This window comes from Hippopotamus amphibius, chromosome 2 (assembly GCF_030028045.1).
Source record: "Hippopotamus amphibius kiboko isolate mHipAmp2 chromosome 2, mHipAmp2.hap2, whole genome shotgun sequence".
In the NCBI taxonomy this organism is placed as follows: Eukaryota; Metazoa; Chordata; class Mammalia; order Artiodactyla; family Hippopotamidae; genus Hippopotamus; species Hippopotamus amphibius.
The window spans coordinates 150,033,076-150,057,633 of record NC_080187.1 but is presented as its reverse complement, the minus strand read 5'-3'; the positions used below and the strand labels follow the sequence as shown (position 1 = coordinate 150,057,633).

At 42.9% G+C, this 24,558-nt stretch overlaps 1 protein-coding gene across 5 annotated transcripts in view; it reads right to left on the bottom strand.

Annotated features, from left to right (window-relative positions):
* Positions 1–24,558, bottom strand: part of MTHFS (methenyltetrahydrofolate synthetase) — a 338,992-nt gene that overhangs the window by 272,202 nt on the left and 42,232 nt on the right. For 3 of the 5 annotated variants that reach the window (XM_057722141.1, XM_057722143.1, XM_057722140.1), the window contains exon 3: positions 18,346–18,909. The exons of 1 other annotated variant lie outside the window; for it this stretch is intronic. In XM_057722141.1, coding sequence (XP_057578124.1) covers positions 18,677–18,909 — 233 coding nt within the window. In that variant the 3' untranslated portion in view covers positions 18,346–18,676. Of the gene's footprint in view, positions 1–18,342; positions 18,910–24,558 lie in introns of those variants that run through there. One more of the 5 variants, XM_057722139.1, reaches the window with a different exon arrangement.

The following is a 24,558-nucleotide window of genomic DNA, read 5'->3' as shown; positions in this document are numbered from 1 at the left end:
ATGGAAAATTATAAGATGTCTGTTACCTTTCGCCAAATTGCTTTCCAGAAAGACTGAAAAACTTAAACTCTCACAGCAGTATATGAGGGTCCATTTCCCCACATCAGAGCCAAAACTCACTGTTATTGTTCTGATTAGTTTTTACCATTCCCATGGTTTGACTTGCAGTTCTATGATGATATACGAAATTAAATATTTATCATGTATTTGTGGCTATTTGCATCTCTTCTTTTATGAATTACCTTTTCATATCCTTTTCTCTTTTTCCATTGGGCATATTTCCTTGTTTTCTTATGGCGTGGGTAGTGTTTACTGTGCAGTTCATGCATTAGGACAATGAGAGACCTCCAAAGTGGGACTCATCCTCCTGAGCCAGAGAGAACTAGGGAAACTGGTCTTACATACAGTCCAGAGAAAAGGAATTTGACAACTTCGTCCTCCTATCTGAGCTCCCATATGCTGAGAGGTGGTTCTGGAGAGAACTGTGGTGAGGAATGATTGGGGGGGTGGGGGGTACACGAGAGGATGCTACAGCCCCCTGTTCTGATGCCAGAATAGGGAGAAGGAGGAAAAGGAGGTGTGGTGTGAGGAGAAGGAGGAGAGAAGGGAAGGAGGTGAGAAAAAGGAGATAAGGGAGAGAAAACAAGGGAAAGATGTTAATGCAGTAAAATGTTATCAGAGGACTCAGCAGAACAGCAGGGAATCCACAAGGAGACCGCAGAGGCACCAGCAAGGGTTAAAAAGGATATCAGTGGTGAGGGTCAGCACTGCACTCCAGTCCCACGACTGGCAATTGGAGGATGACAAGCAGAAACAGTCAAGCAGGCAAAGGGAGCTTACATTAATGCAGGGAGAAGAGGAGGTGACAACGGACTCCTGCAACTCCTAGGCCACCCAAGTACCCTGGGCTCATCCCTGATCCCCAGACTGCAGATCCCTTTCTACAGCATTACTCTGTCCTCTGCACTAAAGCCATTGCAAATTAATGGACCTCCAAGGGCAAGGAACTTCCTCTTAGACTGAAATGCTGGCAAAAAAACAGTCATTTTTCATCTCTGATTAAAATGTCTAAGGAAGAAATTGGAAATCATTCAATAAAAGGAGGCTCCCACCCTTAAAGTTGCAGAATGCAAAAGAAATTTGCAGGTGGTAGTAAAAAGGCAGCACTCTGCCCTCTTTCCACATCAGAGCAACCAGGCCCTTTCTCACCAGTATCCACACGGTTTATTGGTAGGTAGGTAAGGTCACTGGGGTAACTGGAAAAAACTTAGGCAAACAGAATACCATTGGAATGTGCTGAGGACTCTAGAGTCACTTATTCAATGCTTCCCAATTGTGCCTTTGTTAGACGTATCTGTTAGGGGACTTCCCTGGGCGTCCAGTGGTTAAGGCCTTGCCTTGCAATGCAGCGGGGTGTAGGTTCGACCCCTTGTTGGGGAGCTAAGATCCCACATGCTTCATGGCCAAAAAACCAAAACACGGAATAGAAGTAATATTGTAACAAATTCAATAAAGACTTTAAAAATGGTCCACGTTAAAAAAATCTTAAAAAAAAAAAAAAAAGTACTTGCGAGAAATACAAATCACCAGTCTTTTCCCCTAGAGACTGTGATTCACTATGCCTAAGGTAGGACCAGGAAATGCAACTTTTAAACAAGGGCCTCAGGTGGTTCTAATGATCCAAAAACAGTTGATTCTGTTCAGTGTTTATCACACTAAAACCCCCTGAGAAGATCAGACAAACAAGACCAAGGAGTTCCATTTCAGCCTATGGCAGACTAACTTACACAGATCAACATTTCTACCACAAGCAAATAGAAACTGAACAAAATTACATTTTTTTAAAAATTCTGTTTAAAAACAACAGAGAGCTATCAAATGTGGCAGGATCTTAAGGCACTGAGATCTCCGAGAAGGAAATCACAAGAGGTGAGCCTGATGTTTGGCACAGCTTTCTGCCTTGAAGCATCTGCTGCTTCTTATGGAAAACCTAAAAGCTAAGAAGTTGTGCTTTGTAGAAACTGATCAGTGAAGAAGCCAAGAGAAGGAGAAACAAAGTAGAAACTAGCAGCCAAGAAGATGTGAAGCTAAGCAGTATTTTTGTCATCTCAGTAAACTGGGGGAGCAAAAATGGGGGTTTGGGGCAAGAAGGGGAATCCTCGTATGCAACCCAAGATTTCTGATGGGATCTGAAGCCTAGGAATAAGGACTAACCAGAAACAGAGCCCTTTTTACAAAGACTAAAGCCTGGTTTCAAATCTGCTCAATCCCAGACTGGATTGTGAATCTGCCCCTCCTTTCACTTCCAAAAGCAAAAGTACATCCTCTCTGAGTCTCAAATTATCTCACAATTTTTCATACACAATACCTGACATTCAATAAGCAAATTACAAAGCATTCTAGGAGATGTGAAGGGCAAAAAACCAAGAGAAAACATATACATAGAGAGAGATCCAAGGAGATGCCGATGTTGGAATTATCAGATGGACTTTCAAGATAACTGTGAGTAATATGTCCAAGAAAATGAAGGACATAGGAAATCCAAAAAAGAGGGGATATATGTATACGTAGAGTTGATTCACTTTGCTGTACAGCAGAAACTAACACAACATTGTAAAGCAACTATATATCAATAAAAATTACTTTTAAAAAGTATTAATCATCACAATAAAGGTTAATAATGAGTTCCAATCTGTAAGTGACTCAAGCATTTATCCTGCTTCTCTTGTAAGATCAATACCTCAATTAATCAAATAGTTAATGAGTGGAAGTCACACCTTTTAGATGTTCTCCAGCTAATAATAAATGAAGATAGAATGATAGAGAATAGGATATAACGTAACCATTTTGCAACTGTAATAAAGGAAGGAAGGAAAGAGAGAAAGAAAAGAAAGAAAGAAAGAAAGAAAGAAAGAAAGAAAGAAAGAAAGAAAGAAAGAAAGAAAGAAAGAAAGAAGGGAAAAAAGGGAGGAAAAAAGAAAGGAAGAAAAAAGAAAATGAAGGACAAGATGGAGAATATTTGTAAAGGATTAAAATGTATTTTTAAAAATCAAATAAAATTCTAGAACTGAAAATATAATAACTAAAACTAAGAACTCCATAGATTAGTTTAATAGCAAGTTAGGCACAGTTGAAGAAAGGATTAGAGACTTCAAAGTCAGGTCAATAGAGAATATGTATCTGGATTGAAAGAATGGAAAGAAAAAATAGATGGAAAATACTGAATGGGGATGGGGGGCAAGTATATAAGACAAAATGGGATACGGCAAATAGGTCCAACATACATGTAATTGGAGTCTTGGAGAGGCAAGAGCAAAGGACAGAAGTCATTTTTACAGAGTAATTTTTACTGAGATAATGACTGAGAATTTTCCAAAACTGACCAAAGACATCAAACCATAGATGCAAGAAGTGTCATGCACCCCAAACAGAATAAGTACAAAGAAAACCACAATTGGGCACATCTAGTAAAACTGCTAAAAACTAAAGAAAGATATGTACAACAACCAGAGATAAAAATTAAATTAAATTTTAATTTATTAATGTATTTTATTACTTATTTTCATTATTTTATTAATGACCAATTATATCAGAATCCCTGAGCGCTGGGCCAGGACATGGAGGAGAGGAGTGTTTTTTACAAATGTAGGTTCTAGAGCCCCACCATTAGAGGTTTTGCTTTGGTCAACTTGGGGAAAAGCCCATGAATGTGCATTTTCAACAATCCATTGAGGTGATTCTGATGTAGAAGTCCATGAAACACACTTCCTCAAACCTAGCTATGTCCTTATCCCTTTATGTTATAGCTGAGGAAACTGAGGCCCAGGCCAGCTGCAGGTCACACTGTGAGTAGGTGGCAGGGTCACAGTGCATTGCACAGTCAGGGGGCAACTCTGAAATGCAGCTCTTCTAACCTGGTACCTGCAGCATCCTTGTCCACTGCAGGGAGAGCCTATAAGGACATGTAACCGGAAGAAGGGTGGCACGGAGGGATTAGAAATTCTTCATCACCTATATGAAACAGGCACTGTATGAGGCTCTTTCACAGACTCCCTCTGATTCTAAAAGTGGGCTCAAGCTACATATACCATTTACCCAACTTACTGTGTGCCAGGCACTGTGTTCAATGCTTTATCCATTATCTTTTTTAACTTTTACACAAACCTACAAGGTAGATATTATTATTATTCCCCATTTTATAAAGAGGCACAGAGAAGTTAAGTACCTTATACAAGGTCACACAGCTCCTAAGTGGGGGAGCCAGGATTTGAACCCACAGAGCTTGATTCTTAGAGTCTATCCTTGTAACTGCTATGTTCCATGCCCTGTACCTAACTCCCATGCCCCTTTCACCTACCAATTCTCACACATTTACCCCAGGGGCCAAAAGATGGCTCCTTTACCTGCTCCCCCTCTAGACTGTTTTGGTGGGATAGTAGCCTGATAGAGCAAAAGGTGCACATGACCAGGACTTGGAAAATCCAGGCTACCACTCTAGCTCTGCCGCTCCATCCTGTGGTTCTGTATTTAAGTTCCCTCCCTCCTGTGCTCACCAATTTTCTTCACCTGGAAAATAGGAGTAATAATATGTATCTCAGGATAGTGGTAAGGATTAAATTCCTTTGAAGACCTGTCACTACCCCAAAAGTGAGCTCTAGGGTATGCCTTGACAAGGGAGGGGATGAGTTTGAACTGCTCTTGGACACCCTGTCTGCAGCATGGCCCACTACACAGTGGCGGCTCCTAAGAAGCTGCGAGTCTCCGTCAGCAGTGTGACCCTATGCAGCCGGCCCGCAGCGTGCCGCAGTGTTCATTTCCACGACAGCCAACGCATGCTGCCCGGGGTGAGCTCATCCTCCGTCCACAATCCGCGCGGCCGACAATTCCCACATTATTAAACGGCTCACCTGGCCGCACTTGTTTTTTAAAATGGCATGAGCAGCTATGCAGTTATCTACAGGTTTTTCAATAAACTTGGAAATCTGATCATCTCATTCTCTGAAATTTCCCTTCTGGTGCCTGATGTGGATGGAATTTTTTAAAAACTTTATCTTGGCTTTAATAAAAAACTGATGGATTCAATGGTAGAAATCAATGCATTTACAGGGAATAATAACACTGGCAGGACTAGTTCTGGGCAAAACTGTCAAGAGGATAAAATGAGGTATAGAACCCTTCGTCTCTCCTTTTGTCACCTGCTCTCTCACTCGGTGGGGGGGAGGGGGCAGATACCCACCTTCCCCCCTGCAGCAGCTGCCCCAAACCCAGCACCTTCCAGTGATTTTCCATCATATTCAGGACTCCTTTATGGTCCCTTAGCCCCTAGCGGAACACACCCAGGGTACTGCTTTCTACTAGATAACATTCAGGGGGAGCGGGGGGGTCTCATAATCATGTGACAAAGTCCCTTCCTTTGCAGACAGCCCTGTCCCCCTAGGGATCAAAGTGAGGGGCTTGGGGAAGAAAAGAGGGGAAGGGAGAAACAAGGATGAGAGAAGGATTTGGAGGGAGACAAAGAAAGAAGGAGAGAGAGCAGAAAAGAGAGGGAGCAAAGGGATGAGAGGGGAGGGAGATGCGGGAGGAAGGAGAGAAAGAGAAGGGGCAGGAATGCAGGTGTGTAATGGCTGGACCATCTGTAGAGAGACTGGAAAGCAAGAAACATAACCACTTGATGGATGACAGAAAGGCTTATAAGGAAATTGAGAGAAAACCCAGATTTGGGTGAAGTAGCCTGCTGAGGACTGGTTGAGTGCTGGCGCTTTGGGACCAGGGAGGTGTAAATCAAAAAGGCATTTCCGTGGGACCTCCCTGGCGGTCCAGTGGTTAAGACTTCCACTGCAGGGGACACAGGTTTGATCCCTGGTCAGGGAACTAAGATCCCACATGCCGTGCAGTGTGGCCCAAAAATAGAACAAAAGCAAAAACAAAAAAAACAGAAAAAGGCATTTCTGAGCTGACAGAGAAACCCCAGCTGGCCCAGTCCTGGAAAAAGCTGATTTCAGGAACTGACTTCTATAGACCCGACTACAGGGGCTAAGCTAGAGCAGCTGCCCTCACTGGGCCCAGGGTTCCCCAGTGGGAGGTCTGGTGAGACCACTATAGCCGCCTTTTGACCTTATAACAGCCTGGCCCTGCATTGGCAGACGGATTCTTAACCACTGCGCCACCTAGGAAGCCCCAAACCTTCTTTGGTTTCTTTGTTTTGGACCTGTCTCCCCCATAGAAAAAGTGCTCTCTGCCACACTGAGCTCTCGCCCCTGGTAGGAGGGCCTGTGGGTGTCTGGCCAGTGGTACTCATGACTGGCTGGAGAACGAGTGTGTCCAAAGCAGAAGCCAAAGCTTAGGAAGCCCTACATCTAAGCCACATCCTCCACCCGTTATTAACAAAGCTGAGCAACGGATGTAAAACATAAACTTACGGTTACCAGGGGATAAATTTGGAGATTGGGCCTGACATATACACAGCAATATATATAAAATAGGTAACATAATAATAATATATATATTATATATAATAATATATATAAAATAGATTAAAATAATATAGCACAGGGGACTCTACTCAATACTCTGTGATGGCCACGTAGGAAAAGAATCTTAAAAAAAAAAAAAAAGAGTAGATATATGTACGTGTATAACTGATTCACTTTGCTGTACACCTGAAACTAATGCAACATTGTAAATCCAACTCTACTCCAATAAAAATTTTAAAAAAACAAAGCTGATACTTGACCTGCCCTTCGCCTGAGCCCTATGTCTATCTCTCAGCTGGTTCTGAACTCAAGAGGAGGAAGAAGGTAATGTTTGGTGGTTCCTGGTGCATAGAAAGCTCTCCTTAAAAGCCTGCTACACATGCATCTCCCAGAAGTAGGGTCCCTCCACCAGATCTGGCAGAACTTCCAGGGTTCTCAGTCTACCTGAGGAACACTGGTCCTCCTATGAGATGCAACCCAGCAAGTAAGAACCAGTCAGCAAACCAGTCTCCCGTTTCAGTGACACATCCTGATGGAACTTGGGGGAAATTTCCAGGGTCTTATTCCCGCTTGCTCTTGCCCCAGGGCCTTGTGTCATCCTGTTCTTTGACAGCAAGTGAGCCGTGGCACCCTCTACTTAGAGCTCCAGCCGCCAGCCAACATATTCCATTTCATTCGCCAAGGAAACTCCAGATATCATGGTCCAGAAGATACCTATTGTTTTTCTTTCTTGTCCACTTCTCCATGTATTTCTGATGGGGCTACAGTCACAAGGCCCTTCTTTCTGACCCTAACGAGCCCATCTTATATTCCCTCCGAGGAATTTGAATATTGATCAGAGATGCCCTGACATCACCCTAAAGGGTTTACAAGTTTCTGCCACTAAGATCCCTAGGCTGCCCTGTTTTCTGTCCTTCCTGTGTTTATTTAGTTCTTCCTTCAATTCTGTGAACTCCCCAGGATCAGGTTTCCCAGGAAACAAAGTGAGTTGGAGAAGGGTGTGCAGGAAGTTTACTGAGTGCTCTTAGGCTTTGAGGGAGAAAAACAAACAGAACTGGGCAGGGAGAGAACTGGAACTGCAATGCAGTTGTGCACTGCACACAGACCTCAGCCAGTCCCATAAGAGCTGCAGCTGGGATGGCCCTTCAGTGGTGGCCTGCCTGGAAGTAAGGGGGTCAGGCCTTTGTGCCTCTACGATGACCAGACACTGGGAATGTGCTGTCACCAAGAAGGGGGCTCTAACCTTGGGAAAGATGACTTTGTTTAGCCAAGAGCAAATCCAGGGGAGGGCCTCAGCTCTGAGCTGCCAGCAGTCAATGCTCTGGCAGCTGGAGGAAAGCATATTTCAGTCCTAAAGGGGGACCAGGGATCAGGCAGCTCATCACAGCACCCACTGCTCCTTCCAATAGCTCTTCTCTTCTTACTGAAGTTCAGTCCCTGCCTGAAGTAAAGGACCATAGCTGATATGTTCAGACACAAAGTAACCTCAGACAATACATTCCAATTTACCTCCTGCCTTTGGAGAGCTCTCTTCAACAACTAAATCAAGGTTTATGTGTCCACTGTACCTCACCCCCATTCAAAAACCAGAACAAGAACGTAAACTTCTATCAACAGAAATGCCGCGCAGACTGCTAACCACTGTGGAGTTCTGCTTAGATGATCAGTCTGTGCCTGTCAGCTCTCCGTGTACAATTACCATGTGTAAAAGGTTGTTCCACGGGGCTTTTCCTTCTGCCTGGAATTTCTGCAGTCTCCAAGGCAGGGACAATGAGTGACAGGTATCCACCCATTCTAAAGAGAAGTGATGAACATGTTGTTTTAGCCTGGATCCCCTGGAAAGCAGACCCTGGGACAAGGAAATGCAGGCAGAAGTGTATTTTGGGAAGTGGTCCGAGAAATGGGAGTCAGGGACCGAGAAGAGGAAGGTCAGTGCTGCTAGGCTAGTGATCCTCCGAGGAGCAATGTAGAAGACGCCTCAGAATTGTCTGCCTGAAGACTGGAGGAGGAGAGAACTCATCCACCGGCTCCTGACCAGCACTGGTCAAGCGCTGCCCCTTGGGATGCTGACTCCCCGGCACTGCCAAGTGTGCACACGCACCAGGATGACCAAGAGGGTTCTTGCAAGGGTCTTACTCAGACATGACACTGCATGGTGGGAAGCCCTGCAGGTGAAGGGAGATGCTGTCTTCACCTGTATGCAGCCAGTTTGCTACAGCAATGGCTGGAGAAAAAAGCAGCCCCAGAGGATGTAGGAGCCACAGAAGAGGTGTCCAACACACATATCCATGCTGGATTCAGCAACAGGTAAAAGGTAGCCAGCATGGTTCCTCAACTAGCCATCACAATCATCCATCTCCAGGTTGTAACAGAAAAAAGAGATTACGAACATTCTTTGAAATAAGAGACTCTGTAGGTATAGAGAATGCTGTGTCATTTTCCTTGCCCTCCCTGTGCCTCTGGGGGGCAGGAGCTGGGAGAAGGCTACCAGAGGTCAGATGGAGAGTCATTCCGAGCATGCAGTCCCAGCAGAGGTTCTCACAAAGCACCTCTATGAAAGACAGCCAGTAAGTGGGCATTTGGCACACAGAAGGCACTGATGGCCAAGTTACACCAGCACCCCTTCAGGTGCTTTGTCTTTTTCCTCCATTGTCAGAACTTTCCAAGCCAGAAGAAAGGATGTGGAGCAAGGAAACTGAAATACCACACCGAGACTTCTCCCCACTGCCCTACATGTGGAGGAAAGAAAGAAGCACAGAGTTGGATGAGAAAGTGAAATTTTGGTACAAGACTGGACTGAACTTTTTGAAACCTGAGAATGGAACGTCTTTTTATATCTGAGGGGTTATTCAAAAACTATAGGATCTGCCCAAAATATGTCCCTGCACAGGAAAGGGAGACCCAAAAGATCTAAAGAAAGAGACTAGTTCTGGATTGTACTTAACCTGGGTTGAGTCATCCCTGAAACTGAATGCAGCCTCTAGTCCTCACCAGATGTTAGCGCCTGGTGGGCCAGAAGGTATATGGGATCAGAGAACACACCTGAGACAGGCCGCACACCCAAGGAACACTGCTGGCTTGAGGGTTTATACCTCTTCCACCCTACATGGCTTTGGCGTCAGAGGTCAGCTCCACCAGGTGAAACCTACTGCACCTGTAGACAACTGGATATACTTTCCATGGCTGGCAAGAAGGGCATTCCAAATTAAGCTGAGCTGCTCCATGTCTGTCTCTGATATTTACCTATTCCCACATTAGATGTCTCCCTTAAAAATCAGAATTTAGATCTCTGCAAAAGTTTTCCTATAACTTCAGCCTGCATAAGAACCCACAGGGGTGCTTGTTTACAGTGCAAATTTCCAGTCCCCATCCCAAGAAATTCTGGCTTATTAGGTGACCTGTAGAAAACAGTTTGGAAAACAGTGCTAATAGAACTTTCTGCAGGGATGGAAATGTTTTATCTCTGCATTATTCAATACAGTAGGCCCTTAATATGTGGCTAGTGTGACCAAGGAAGTGAATTTTAAATTTTATTCCAGTTTAAACAATTTCAATAGCTGCATGTGACTAAGGCCACCATCCTGAACAGCACAGCTTAGGACCTGGCTACCAGAGTGCACAGCAAACCCACAGCAGCAGCAGCAGCACCTGGAGGTTTATTAGAAATGCAGAATTTCAGGTCCCACTGTAGACCTACAAATCAGAACCTGCAATCTAACAAGATCCCCAGGCAGGACTTCCCTGGTGGCCCAGTGGTTAAGACTCCACGCTTCAACTGCAGGGGCGTGGGTTCAATCTCTGGTCAGGAAACTAAGATCTGGCATGCCGCACAGTGTAGCCAAAAAAAAATAATAAGTAAATAAAATAAAATTAGAAAACAAGATCCACAGGCAATCGGTAAGTCAATAAAGGTTGATACCCACTTTTGAGAACATTCTGGTGCCTCACTGAGATCTCCCACTCCTGAACCACTTGCTATCTGTTAACACAGCTCTCTTATTCTGGATGAATTCTAATATCCAACTGTATAATGATCTAATCTAGTTCTCACCCAGCATATTGGATTCTGATGTAACTAGCATTATTGGTCTAGAAGAAATAAGAGGATGTGTGTGTGTTGAGAGAGAGAGATACGAAGGGAGGTTGCAGTCAAGTTAGAAAGGGTATATGCTAGCCAAAGGTTTGCACCTCATTCTTTGGGCAAAAGAGAACCATCAAAACCTGTTAAGCTGGCAAGTGACATAAGTAGAGTTATGCTTTACGGCGATAATGCACGGAAGCGTGGAGGATGGAGTGGAGGAGGTGGCTGGCCACACAGGTATCTCCAGTGTCCACTGGGTCTCACATTAAATATAATTATAGGGAGTAGCACTGGCTACCTCACCTTATCTTACTGTTAGATTTGAAGAAGAGCAAATATTTAGGACTTACAGGATCTATCTATTCTCTAGCATCAATGTCCACAAGAATCTCAACCCGGATCTTCAGAATAATAGAGGACGCTTTATCTCTTTCTTGAGAGAAAATAACAAACAAGTTTTGCACTTCAGTCCCGAAGAGATTATTTCTCAGTGATAAACCAAACATTCACCATTTCTAACAGCGAACTCTTTCGGATCTGATTCACCACTGAAATAATTGTTTGCGTCTAAAGTATACTTTTTAAACATATTATTTTAAGACTAAAAGTATAAGTAGGACACTCACAGGACACATATAATCAAAACAATGGACTTTCCTTCAGATATTTTGCCCATTGGTATTCATGTGGTCTGTGCTCACAAATATAAAAATGAAAAACAGCTGCAACTGGGGGTGGGCAGAGGTTTGAAATGCAATGAGAAGAAGTGAGAGACTTAAAAAGTGCTCCTCATCTTTTATCTAGGCTCAGGAGTCCTTTGATGCACCCGAAGGGTGGATACTGGTCAGCCAGGGGAAGTCTGAGAGGAAAAGAACCAAAAGAAAGGGATGTGCTGTTTCCCGGGTGATGGGGTTCTTTAAGGCACTCTGTTTTTCAAGAAGTAACTTAGAAATTATTTCTCCAGGAGAGAAGGAATATGGGGATATGAGTATAAATACAGCTGATTGACTTTGGTGTACCTCAAAAACTGTTACAAGAGTGTAAAGCAATTAAATTCCAATAAAGAGCTTTTAAAAAAAAAGAAAGAAAGAAATTATTTCTCCTAGTACTCAAACACTGTGGGCAAGAGAACAGCCCCAGTGGAAAACTCAGGAGACTGGTACTGGAACACAGCGAACCAGAGAGATGCAGGGGTCATGGGAGGCCAGATACATACATGTGGTCAACAAAAGCCGAGGAGAGGAGGGGAGGATGAAGTCAGTGCCCCTCAGAAGTAGAGTCTCTTAGTGGAGGGACCAGCAAACTGAACCCTCTACCCATCCAGCTAGGAGGACAAGTCCTTAGAGCAGTGGTCTCCAAACCGGGTGACACGCCGCAGGGAGTGAGCAAAGTGAACCACTGGGGCTTGGGAAGAAGAACTTAGAATATCTATTTATATTTACTTTTTATCTTTAAAAGACAAGGAGTTAAGTTTGCTAAAACTTAAAACATAGACAGACATCAGCCCCTCACTCCGTCGGCACATCAGAAGGCCCCATGTCTAGTTAGTATGCAAGCCAGAAAACACTTATTGGATAGGGTGAAAGGAGATGTTTAGCTCCTTTCACCATACTAAGATGTACTATGTATTTTAAAAAATATTACCAGGCACATGGATTTACACATTATGTTACGTAGTTTTTACTAAACCCACCCTCTTAAAATGGATATGTGGCTTAAAAAGATTCTTGCAAAGAAACAGTAGCACAAAGATAATTTGAATAATGCAAACACAAGCAAGCAACAATAGCTTATACTCTGCTACTGGTAAAAGCTATTCATTAGCCATATGACAAGGAAAAAACCAGTGAGATCTGCTAGGAAATAAGCCCCCAAACTTGAAATGATCACAAAGATATTCTGTAACAGGGATCTGTGCCCATCACGGTTACAATGAATCTCGCTCTTCACATGTATATTGAAAGATGTGACGTCATCATGGTTAGAGGAAGCTACAGGTCCAGAAGATGAAGACAAACCTCCATAATGTCTTCAGTAATATTTAATATCATGAATTGCTAACTCTAATATAGTTTAAACAATGTTCCCTAAATATAATTGTAAATGTTTATGTCCTTTAAGTTTTCTTCCTTAACAGCAAAAACCAAAAAGTAGCATACCATGTAAAAAACACTAGTTCTTCCTGCCATGGAAATATGAATGAAGTACTCATAAAAAAATTTAGGGGACAAAAATGTCTGGGTGCATCTTTTTTTGTCAAGATATACTATTGGGTACCATGTAGGAAGCACTGCTGGGACTTCCCTGGCAGTCCAGTGGTTAAGACTCTGAGTTTTCAATGCAGGGGGTGCAGGTTCAATCCCTGGTCAGGGAACTAATATCCCACACATGCCACGTGGCATGGCCAAAAAAATTTTTTTAATAAATTAAATAAATTTAAAAAAAAAAGAAAGAAAGAAAGCACTGCTGACAATCTGAAGAAATAAGCACAGGAATAAATTTTTTTCAGGGTGGGAAGTTGGGCAAAAGGACAGATGTTTCCAACACATCCCAGCTTTCAGTATCACTACATTCACATTGGTCAGAATGGTCATCATCAAAAAATCTAGAAACAATAAATGCTGGAGAGGCTGTGGAGAAAAGGGAACTCTCCTGCACTGTTGGTGGGAATGTAAGTTGGTACAAGCCACTATGGAAAACAGTTTGGACATGCCTTAAAAAACTAAAAATAGAACTACCATATGACCCAATAATCCCACTACTGGGCATATACCCTGAGAAAACCATAATTGAAAAAGACACATGCACCACAATATTCACTGCAGCACTATTTACAATAGCCAGGACATGGAAGCAACCTAAATGCCCATCAACAGATGAATGGATAAAGAAGATGTGGCACATATATATGATGGAATACTACTAAGCCATAAAAAGGAACAAAACTGAGTTATTTGTAGTGAGGTGAATGGACCTAGAGTCTATCACACAGTGAAGTAAGTCAGAAACAGAAAAACAAATACCGCATGCCAACACATATATATGGAATCTAGAAAAATGGTACTGATGAACCTAGTGACAGGGCAGGAATAAAGACGCAGAAGTAGAGAACAGACTTGAGGACACAGAGGGGGAAGGGGAGGCTGGGACGTAGTGGGAGAGTAGCATTGACATATACACACTACCAACTGTAAAACAGCTAGTGGGAAACTGCTGCATAGCACAGGGAGACCAGCTTGGTGCTCTGTGATGACCTAGAAGGGTGGGATGGGGAGGGTGGGAGGGAGGGGATATGGGGATATATGTATAAATATAGTTGATTCACTCTGTTATACAGCAGAAACTAACACAACATTGTAAAGCAATTATACTCCAATAAATATGTATAAAAAAGAAATTAAGTAGAGATATTAAAGATATTAAGGTAACGGAGAAGACAGGTTTCAAAATTAATCAACTATTTTTTAATGAATGTTTTATGGACAAACTATTTAAGTCTAACCCTGATGGAATGGCTACTGTGCAGTTTTATTTTGTTTTGTTTTAAGGGAGGAGGAGGAGGGATTCCACATCAAAGGATTCAGCAATAGCACTAATACACAATTTACAGACCAAAAATGCACCACATGCAGAAGGTAGCACTTCATTTTATCAAATTGAGACCTTTAAGATATAGAATATTTATACTACTTTGTGATGTGATAGGAAGTACCAATGAAAAATATTTTGATTCACCTAAATTCCTCTGATCATCTCAAAGTAAAATGCTTTGAAAAAAGTTAAGCTTTAAGATGAGTTTTGCACTTTTTTTTTACACAAAAGTGAGTGTTTCAAACTTTCTGACTTTTCTGTGATTATAAATGGTCACCAGTAAATTGCTACCTATGCAAATACCTCCCCACGCATCCCCCCCCCCAAAAAAATCTAATTTGAATCTTCAGGATAAAAGTCATGTATCATCTATGAGACAGAAAGGAACTTCTTTCAGAAAGGGATGTGATATGGAGAGAGCATACTGAAAATGGTTATTTGGAAATATTTTCATCATTATATGATTATGTTGCCATAAACTATACTCAACACCTATCAACACTTTCATATCTGCACAACTAAAAAACTTGGAAGCAGAATTTTTTCTAACTTGTTTTAAAATCTTTCAAGGAGTTTCAATAAGTTTTGAACCCGTTTACTAGCAAAGTAAATTGCAGCATCTTCTGATTAATATGCAAGAATAACCCACCTCAAGAATATGGATAATTACTAGCCTGATTTCAATTTTTAAAGAAATTTGCAAAACTGATAGCACCGCAAATTTTAGTAAGTGCAGTACTGCTTCCATGTGAATAAGCTTATCTCTGGAAGGTATCTTTTTCAACTATAGAAGCCCTTAAAACCAAATACTAAAACTGAAATTAGAACCAGACTTTTGAATCATTCAAAAGGGGTTAAAATAAGATTTTCAAAAATAGTACATTTCCAAAAAACTTCCATCATGTTGCTCTCCTTTCTAGAAATTAAGTACATTATATTATAAATTATAGATACGTTTCAATGATTTCATCTTTTCCCTTTATGCATGTTTCTTAACATGTATAAGATATTATTTAAAAAGAAATTTGCCACTTATTTTTAAGCACATAAATAAACATATATTTGGCGCAGGGGCTCACAGAGATTAGAGATCACCCTTAAAGGGCATTGGATGGAAGTTGACCACAAAGATGCAAAGAAGAAATGTACTAACAAGGCCAAACAGCACAGATAATGCAACACACACATGGACTGGCCAAGGAAGGAAGTACAACTTCAGTAATAGAAAATGTTCTAGAATAATTTAACCCTGAGATGCAGAAAGGACAGAATCTCAGCAGCAAATAGCCGGCAACGTAAAAACCGGCAAGGTGACCACGCACAAAGGGCAACGAGCACATTGGTTCATTCTTTGATCAAGAATTTCTTGGCCATTTACTTTGTGCTAGGGACTGTGATAGGTACTGGAATAAACCATGAACTTGGCAGAAAATCTCCCTTTGAGAAGGTGACAGGCAAGTGGAGGAAATAAGCATGTTAACTTAAGACTAAATGCAACGTGATTAACTGAATTTCAATGATCTCTGAAAGAAAATAAAAGAAAAAAAAATAAGAACTGGGACCAGGGACTTCCCTGGTGGTCCAGTGGTTAGGAATCTGCCTTCCAGTGCAGGGGATGCTGGTTCAGTTCCTGGTCGGGGAACTAAGATTCCACATGCCACAGGGCAACTAAGCCCGTGAACTGCAACTACTGAGTCCACGTGCTGCAACGAAGAGCCCACAAAGCAAAAAAAACAACAACAACAAAAAATGGGACCAGAAACCAATATGCTTCTGCATCAAGTCACCCATGCCTAGACATAGCTATCAATGTCTTACTTAGTAGAACTCTGTGATTAATGTACTGTTCTTACTTATATCTGTTAGATGAACTAAATTTAATAGGGTTTACTTTCTGGTTCTATAGAATCGGCAGCCATCATAGACATATGTATATTTCCAGTTCCCCAATATTAAGGATTGTTCTGTTCAGATCTAGTTGCTATTTCTCTTCTGCCCGGACCGTCCCCTCACCTGAGACGGTCATTGTTCTTGTTTCATGTCGGCTCTCTTCCTGGGTTCGAGGCCTTGTCCTCAGCCTCTGCTTGTGTCACCATCACCTGCATCGTCAGGGCTTTTTCCCCTTTTCAATACCCTCTGCACAATGACCACTGCCCATTACTGGTCATTAGGGAAAGGTCGTCTTTCCAGGTGAGAGACCCTGCAGCCCTCAGACTTTCCTGAATGTCAGCATTGTGGGTCTTCTGGCCAGTTGATTCTGTGTTCTGTTTGCACATGAGGAGCTGGGGAGTGGCTTTTAAATGCTCTCCTTTGACAGAATAACAGAGATTGAGTTCTAAAGTGCTAAAGTTTCCAGAACCACAGTAGTTCAGGAATTTTACTGTTGAACCACTTCAGACCAACAGCCATGTCAGCTATATTAACTTTTACCTTAACCTTATGGTTGAAGTAAACCTTAAGGTTTCTCACCAGTACAGTAATGTGATTTCACAGCCTGTAGAAATTCTGTTTCCCTCCCATTTCTCACTGTATATACTATATTGTGAATGTTCAATTTCAGCCCAATTAACATTTTTTAAGTGTTTTTACTTTTGTGCCTAAACTACCCAATCATATGCTATTGTCCAAAGAACAGGGATGCGTGTTTCAAATGAAACACATCTGAATGTATTCAACTAACTCATTCAAAAAAAATTCTCATTGTCATACTAAATAGCCAGATTCTGAATCAGCACTTCTCCATTGAGACTGGCCATACGTCTAGAGCTCATCGGCCACATGTAGAGCTTATGCTGAACAGCACAGTTCTAGAAAACCAATTTGTTAATGTTGATTTAGAGTATCAGATGAGGAGACACATAGGTCAGTAAATAAATTGTTTCCTTCACAAACTAGAAAATATTTCTCTGGAGTCGAAAAAAATGCTAAAGAAGTAAAGTCTTTCCTCCAAACTAATAAATATTCATTTCTAAGCTAAATTATTTTATATCAGTATAAATTACAATTAGCAATCTAATAAATTCTAATACCTTAGATTTAAAAAAAAAATTCTCTAACACCCACTGTTTGTCCGGGTGTCTACCGAGTGTGGAAGTATAAAGATTATCCCTGTTCTTTGGAGCTCACAGTCTGGTGAAGGGGTAGACATGATAATTAATAACTGACATCGAGAACAATATGATAAGGAGGACAATGGCCAGGGCCAGACTGCTTAAACAAGTGAAGGGACAGAGGAAGACTTCACAGAAGAGGTGACACTGGAGCTGAGTCTTGAAGGATAAACAGGAGTTTTCCAGATGAACAAAAGAGGAAAGATCACTGTGGCCAGAGGAAAAAAGCACGTTTACGAAGGGTAGAAGCAGCTTGCAGTGCTCCTGCACGAGTGGTGCAGAGGAGAACAAGGAGAGGAGAGGCTAGAAAGAGACAAGGAGAGGCTCATGTTCATAAGATCATTTTGACTGTAGTTTGAGTAATAAAATGAAGAGGACCAGACTGAAGGCAAGGAAGCCAGGGATGAGGCTCTTACTCAGTTCAGCTTAGAGATGCTGAGAGTCTGGACAAAAGGAACATCAGGACGAGGAGAGGAGGGAACGGATGTAAGAGGATTTTGGAGGCAGAAGCAAGGGAACCTGGTGACAGGTAGGATGTGGGGTGTGAGTGAGAGAGCAGGACCCAGGAAGCCTCCTGGGCCTCTGGTTAGAACCAGATCTTCCCCCCACAGAACTCCCGTTCCCTGGCTGTGATGCCATCTGCCAACCCATGCTCAAATTGCATTTCCAAAGCAGACACCACCTATAAACAGAGATAATTTCTAATTTACAGGATACCACATCTTAAATTCATAAGCGACTGACACACAAAACAGCAGAGATGGGAACAAATCGGCCGAATTAAAATATTTAAATCATAAATGATTCCAGTCCATTAACCATCAAAAGCTACAACGTGTCAGACATAAAATTTCAGGTTGAGTAAGTGAAGCCATGATGAAAGGGTATGATATTCTTGGGGAACTCTGTACACAAAGCAAACACCAAGAAATCATTTAATAGTTGCTGAGTCTCCACATGCCTGCCAGACTGACCCAGGCCCACGACAGGACGTGATGAAAGCGTCCGCGCCCGACGGGTGTCCCCTCACACTCTGAGCTGGAGCATAGTGAGTGCCTCATAAACACTGGGTGGGCCAAAGATGTTAAGATGTCACAGGAAAAACCTGATTGAACTTTTTGGCCAAGCCAATATTTAACTTAAATTGTAAAGCAGAAAGATCAACCTGGGACATTAATACCAGAAAGTTAAGCTAAAAATCACATAGTGATAGCCTCCGTTTTAATTAATGTTCTATTACACACACTGCTATTGATTTTTAAAAATGGTTTCATGTTAGGTATCTCACAATCGCACTGAAAACAATACAGCCCATATTCACATTACTGTGCAACATCCACTAACTTCTGACAAGGGAAAATACACATGTTCGGCTTTTCTCTGGCACAAAACACTGATTATTTGGCTGTGGTCACCAGGACTTAAGACGTTGAGGAGTCTTCGTAAAGCACTTCATCTACCTTCATGTCATTTTCATCCACCGGGACCTGGAGGCAAATCTGCTCTTTGAAAGCCAAGGCCAGGGTGTAGGGCTTCACATCCTGGGACTGCAGACAGCGCTTCAGGTAGGCGTCGTAGTAGCCCTTGCCCCGCCCCAAACGGTTCCCGTGTTTGTCAAACCCAAGACCTGGCATGAAGATGAGATCAAGTCCCCCTGTGGAAAAGAGGAACAAATTTACGAAGGTTAATGGCGTCGGAAAAAGACTGATCACTTCCAGATCTGGTCTTGTTTTTGAATGACGTCTGATTTTTAAAGAAATAATCACTAGAAAATTCCAAAAGTAAAGAGCTGGACAAAGAAAGAAGTAAAAATCACTCAGCAACTAGTAAGTCCATCATCTATCCCCTAGCCGTTCTTTCATGTATACATGTACAAAAAAGTCAGGTTCCCAGGCCCTGTCCACACCGAGTTACAGAGAATCTCCAGCGACAGGACCTAAGAATTCCGTTTTCTCCTTCTTGAAGCACACAGATGATCCTACATACCTCTGCCAAGTTTGGGAGTCAATGTCCCAGGACACTGACAATGGGAGGAGTAGGAGAGGGTCAGAAAGAAGCCTGAAAGGACGGGGCTATTCCCAAAGTCAATGAGCAGAAGGAGGGTTAGCTATTAAGAGGACCAAGATTACCCTCTTCATTTCCCCTCTTACAGGAGAGGGAAGGCCAGGTTGTTCTGCTTCCCTGGATTCACGTGAGAACAACCTTTGACCTACTCAGGAGCATTCCAAAGGTACAAGACGGGGTCCCGTAATTGGTCCTCTGGCTGGAACTCTCCCAGGGGACACAGGGACCAGAACTGGCCATGGCATCATCAGGGCACAGCAGGCTGCAGGGGCTCAAGGTGGAAGGCAGGGTCTTGAAAGTTACAAAAAGCTGACCACGGTGAAAGGTGTGAGGAAGGCCATAAAGGTCATGAGGATCTCCATGGATTTTGTGAGGTCCAGGGAATGGTCCTCCAGCCCCTGGCAGGGAGCATGACACACCAGCACTACTCAAGAGCCACATCACATACAACGACCCAGCAGTCTGCCCTGTAGCCCTTCCTGTACTGAGCCTTGGCCTTCTGAGGGCTGTCCTGGGGGCTTCTGGGTGACCTACAGCTTAGCGGGGACTAACCACTCATGCAGCATTGCTGGCAAGGACAAACCAGGGTTGGAAGCCATGAATTCTCTGGAACAGGGTATTCAGAGTAGAGGTATTCAGACTGCCAACCAGGCTGGCCCCCCGCTATCAGCAGCTGTTCTGACTCCCTGCAGAACTGCGAGGTGAACTCAGCTTCTCTCCGGCTCCCGGCACACACCTGTCAACTCCTGCCTGCCAAAATCTGGCAGAGCACGTCTCAGATTACAGTCCTGACCTTCTCGTGGAAACCTGCTCGTCTATTCCAATCCCGACTTGCTAAAAGGCCCTGGTCACTGACCTTCACCTTTCCTCCCTGTCCCTGCCCTGCTCATCTCTCTCTCTGGAATAACAGTGGCTTGTACACTTAGACTTTGCTTCCTCCAAGTCCTCTTGCTGTTGCCATAGCACTCTCGGGCTTAAAGTTCAGCTCTGTCATTATACCCAGAACACACACACACACATCTCTTCCTAGGCTTCTTGCCTCTTTACAGTGTGGCAAAAGTGCTTTGCCAAAAGCGTTAGAGATAAAAAGTCCTAGAGACTTCAGCAGAGGGAGAGCCACAGGGCTGGGTGGTCAGGGCAGGATCCACGGGCAATTTTGAGAGGTTTTTAAGGATGTGTCGAGTCGGATCTGAGTATATTCCAGAAACCAAGGGAAGGAGGGCAGGAGCAGAGTGATAAGGAGGGAACAGGGCAGGAGGACCAGGCTGAGGAGTAGCAGAAGGCACACAGAGTTTGTCAGGTAGGGGCATGAAGATTTGGGAGTTAAAGGCCAAGAGACTCCTACAACCCAATAACAAAAAAACAAACAACCCAATTAAAAAATGGATGAAAGACTTGAACAGACATTTCTGCAAAGAAGACCAAAAAATGACCAACAGGTATATGAAAAGATGCTCAACATCATTAACCATCAGGGAAATGCAAGTCAACACCTCCACGAGATATCACCTCACATCTGTTTAGATGGCCATATTTAAAAAAAAAAAAAAAAAAAAAAACAGAAAATAATAAATGTCCGTGAGGATGTGGAGAAATTGGAACCTTTGTGCATTGTTGCTAGGAAGATAAAAAGGTGCAGCTGCCATAGAAAACAGTATGGAGGTTCCTCAAAAAATTAAAAATAGATCTACCATATGATCCAGCAATCCCACCCCTGAGTATTTATCCAAAAGAACTGAAGTCAGGGTCTCGAAGAGATCCTTGTAGCCCATGTCCGTTGCAGCATTATTCACAATAGCCAAGAGGTGTTAATAATCTAAATGTCCATCAACAGGTAAATGGATAAACAAAATGTGGTACACAATGAAATACTATTCAACCATGAAAAAAAAGGAAGATCTGTCACATACCACAACGTAGAAGTACCTTGAGGACATCAGCTGAAGCAAAAGAAGCCAAATGGAGAAGGACAAATACTGCATGATTCCACTTACAAGAGGTATCTAGAGGAGCCAAAGCCATAGAAGCAGAGAGTAAAATGGTGGTTGCCAGGGGTTGGGGGAAGAAGGAAATGAGGAGTTAGATCTACCGTACAACACTGTGCTTACAGTTAACAAGACTGTACCATATATTTAAAAATCTGTTAACAGGAGAGATCTCATGTTATGTGTTATTTACCACCATTTTTTTAAAGGCAAAGATAACAAAAGGACAGCCAGGAAAATTTCCACCAGAGTCAATATACTAGAAAGAGAAGGTAGAATTTCAGAGCATTTACCTGTGGGCAGTTGGCAGAAGAGAATGAAGGAAGGAAAAGAAAGGTAAGAAAACAAATGTTCTCAGATCCCTCAAGTTAGAATTAATCCTGCTCCCTCTGTTCTGGCTCCTCTCTATACTTTGATTACAGCCCTCCCTGAAGTCTACCTTGTTCTACAGCTGTTTGTATATATCTGTCTGAACTACCAGATAAAAAATTTCCTTGAGGACCATAATGTTTTCCAAGTCACCCTCCATGCTTGAATTGTAATAGAATTCTAAGCCAAAGGAACCCTGAGAGATGAGTGTGTGTGTGTGTGTGTGTGTGTGTGTGTGTGTGTGTGTGTGTGTGTGTATTTAATGATTTTTTAATGTGGACCATTTTTAAAGTCTTTATTGAATTTGTTACAACATTGCTTCTGTTTTATGTTTTTTTGGTTTTGCGGCCACAAGGCACGTGGGGTCTTAGCTCTCTGACCAGGGATCGAACCCGCACCCCCTGCATTGGAAGGCCAAGTCTTAACCACTGGACCACCAGGGAAGTCCAAAAGATGAGTATACTATCCACGGAATGGCTCAATCCTAGCATGACATCCCATACTTTACTAACTCCAAGGTATATGGGCTTCAATCGTGGAGGCAACCTTACAGGGCAAGAAAATGACAGCAGTATTACCTTGTACAGCTGCTTGTTCAAACTGAGCTCTACAACTGTTAAGCAAGAAACAGAATGGCTTTGGGATTCTCAGGTGATAAAAGGCTCTGAAATGTCCCCCCTACAGGCAGGGGTCCTGACGTCCTATTTGGGGTGCTGTTGTTGGACCCCCTACCCACAGGATTGGTATCACTGCTCCCTTCAACCATGGGGTCCTCTGCTGCCCCTGGCTTCAGCTCCATAGAATCTCCTTCCCGGTCTGCTCCTGCTCTTTGGTAAATCTAAGTGTTTTCATGAAACATGTAGTGTAATTTCTTGTGTGACCTCATCCATTTGTTGTCACCCTCGAACTCCTTTCTGTGCTTTTCCACCATCATCACATGCATGTGCTCTCCCCCTTCACCCCCACACACACTCACCTGGACTCTTCACACCTTCATAATACCGTGCTAGCTAGATGCCTTCCCTCCCCAAAGGTGAGGGAGCCACGGGGCTTAGAAACCACACACGGGTTCAGCAAGGGCCCCTTGCACATGCTGGTCCCACCTGGGCCACCGCACCAACAGAGGTAGACCTCAGACCCACCCTAACACACGCGAGGACATAACTCAGTAGGGGGTACAGGAGAAAAACCCTTGGTCCATGTACCGATCTTTCTAAGCCTCGAGCATGGCTCTGTTTTTCCCATCGGCGATGGCTCACCAACAGCCATTAAGAGAGGTGACTGACATCAGCACAACATGCAAGAAGCGCCGACTTGACTGCCTTTAATCCTGCGTGCACTCACTTCACAGGCCCCTGCCAGCACAGGATGGACCACGCGCAGAGAACCCAGCTGCACCAGGATTGAGACCTGGTGATCAGGAAGTGTTCTCTGGAAGTCACAAGACTGTTCCTCGGTCACGTTTTGGTGGGTGTATTTCTCCAGGCTTTGTTGGCTTTCCAAGGTGATTCTGCAACTCCAACACTGCAGAGCTAACCTTCAGAAAACTCAGCAGGCCCTACACACTATATCTGCTCAGGCGCAGCTTGTCTTTTCATTCTGTGCTGGCTCTGAAACACCAGTGCCCTCTGGAGGCAGTCCAGGATGGTGATGAGGGGCCTGGACTCTGAGGCTGTTTCTCAGCTGTGTGACCATGGGCAACCTAATACCCTCTCTGTGCTTCAACCTTCTCATCTGTAAAATGGAGCTAAAAAGAATATCCACTTCTCAGGGCTGGTCATGAAAATTAACCTAGATAATGACTGTGAATGCCTCAACACAGTGCTCAGGTTATACCATTTATGATCATTATATTTATGATGAGAGCTCTTCTTTTCTTCCTGAAGAAATGTCAGGCAGGGGGACTTCCCTGGTGGTCCAGTGGTTAAGACGCTGCACTCCCAATGCAGGAGGCCTGGGTTTGATCCCTGGTCAGGGAATTAGATCCCACATGCTGCAACTAAGATCCGGCATAGCCAAATAAATAAATATATATTTATAAATATATATTTATACTTACTAAATATAAACATTTAATAAATATGTTAAATAATATATTTTATTATATTTAATAATATATTATATAATAGTTATTAACATTTATTAATATTTATTAATTGAGAAATATTTATATTTATTAATATATACTTATAAACGTGTTTTTATTTATTTATATTTATATTTATATTTATATAAAGAAATGTCAGGCATGTAGCACAGAGAGGAGGTGAATCTTCTTCAGTACTTCAAAGTGATTTTTAACCAGGGTTTTTTTTTTTTTTTTCTTACATTTTCTCTCAGATCCAGGGTTTGGAAGAAAACCAGGAGAGAGTGACGTTATAAAATAAGGGTTAGCAAGCTTTCCCCATGGAGGTCAAGAAAGTAAATAATTCAGGATTTAGAGGCCACAGGGTCTCTGCTACAATTGAACTCTGCCATGTATGAAAGCAGCCACGGACAACACAGAAACAAACAGGCGTGGCTGTGTGCCAATAACACTTCCCTCACAAAAACAGGCGGGGGGCCAGATTTGGCCTGTGGGCTGTGATGTGCAAACCCGCGTCATAGGACATAAGGAGTTTCGGGAAGAAGGGAGCGGAAACAGTGTCAAAAGTTGGCAGAAAGGACAGTGAGGTAAGGACGAGACAATACCGTTAGAGTCAGCAACAAGCGAATCCTCGGGGTTAAGATCCTTTAAGTGGAGAGATGGGGACAGACGCTGAGCTGTAGAATCTTCACGGACAAAAAAAACACCAAAGACAAAACAAACAAACAAAACACATAGGAACTAGGCCCTGAAAGAAAATGAGGAAAGAGGATTCTACAAAGGCCTTTATTTATTCTTT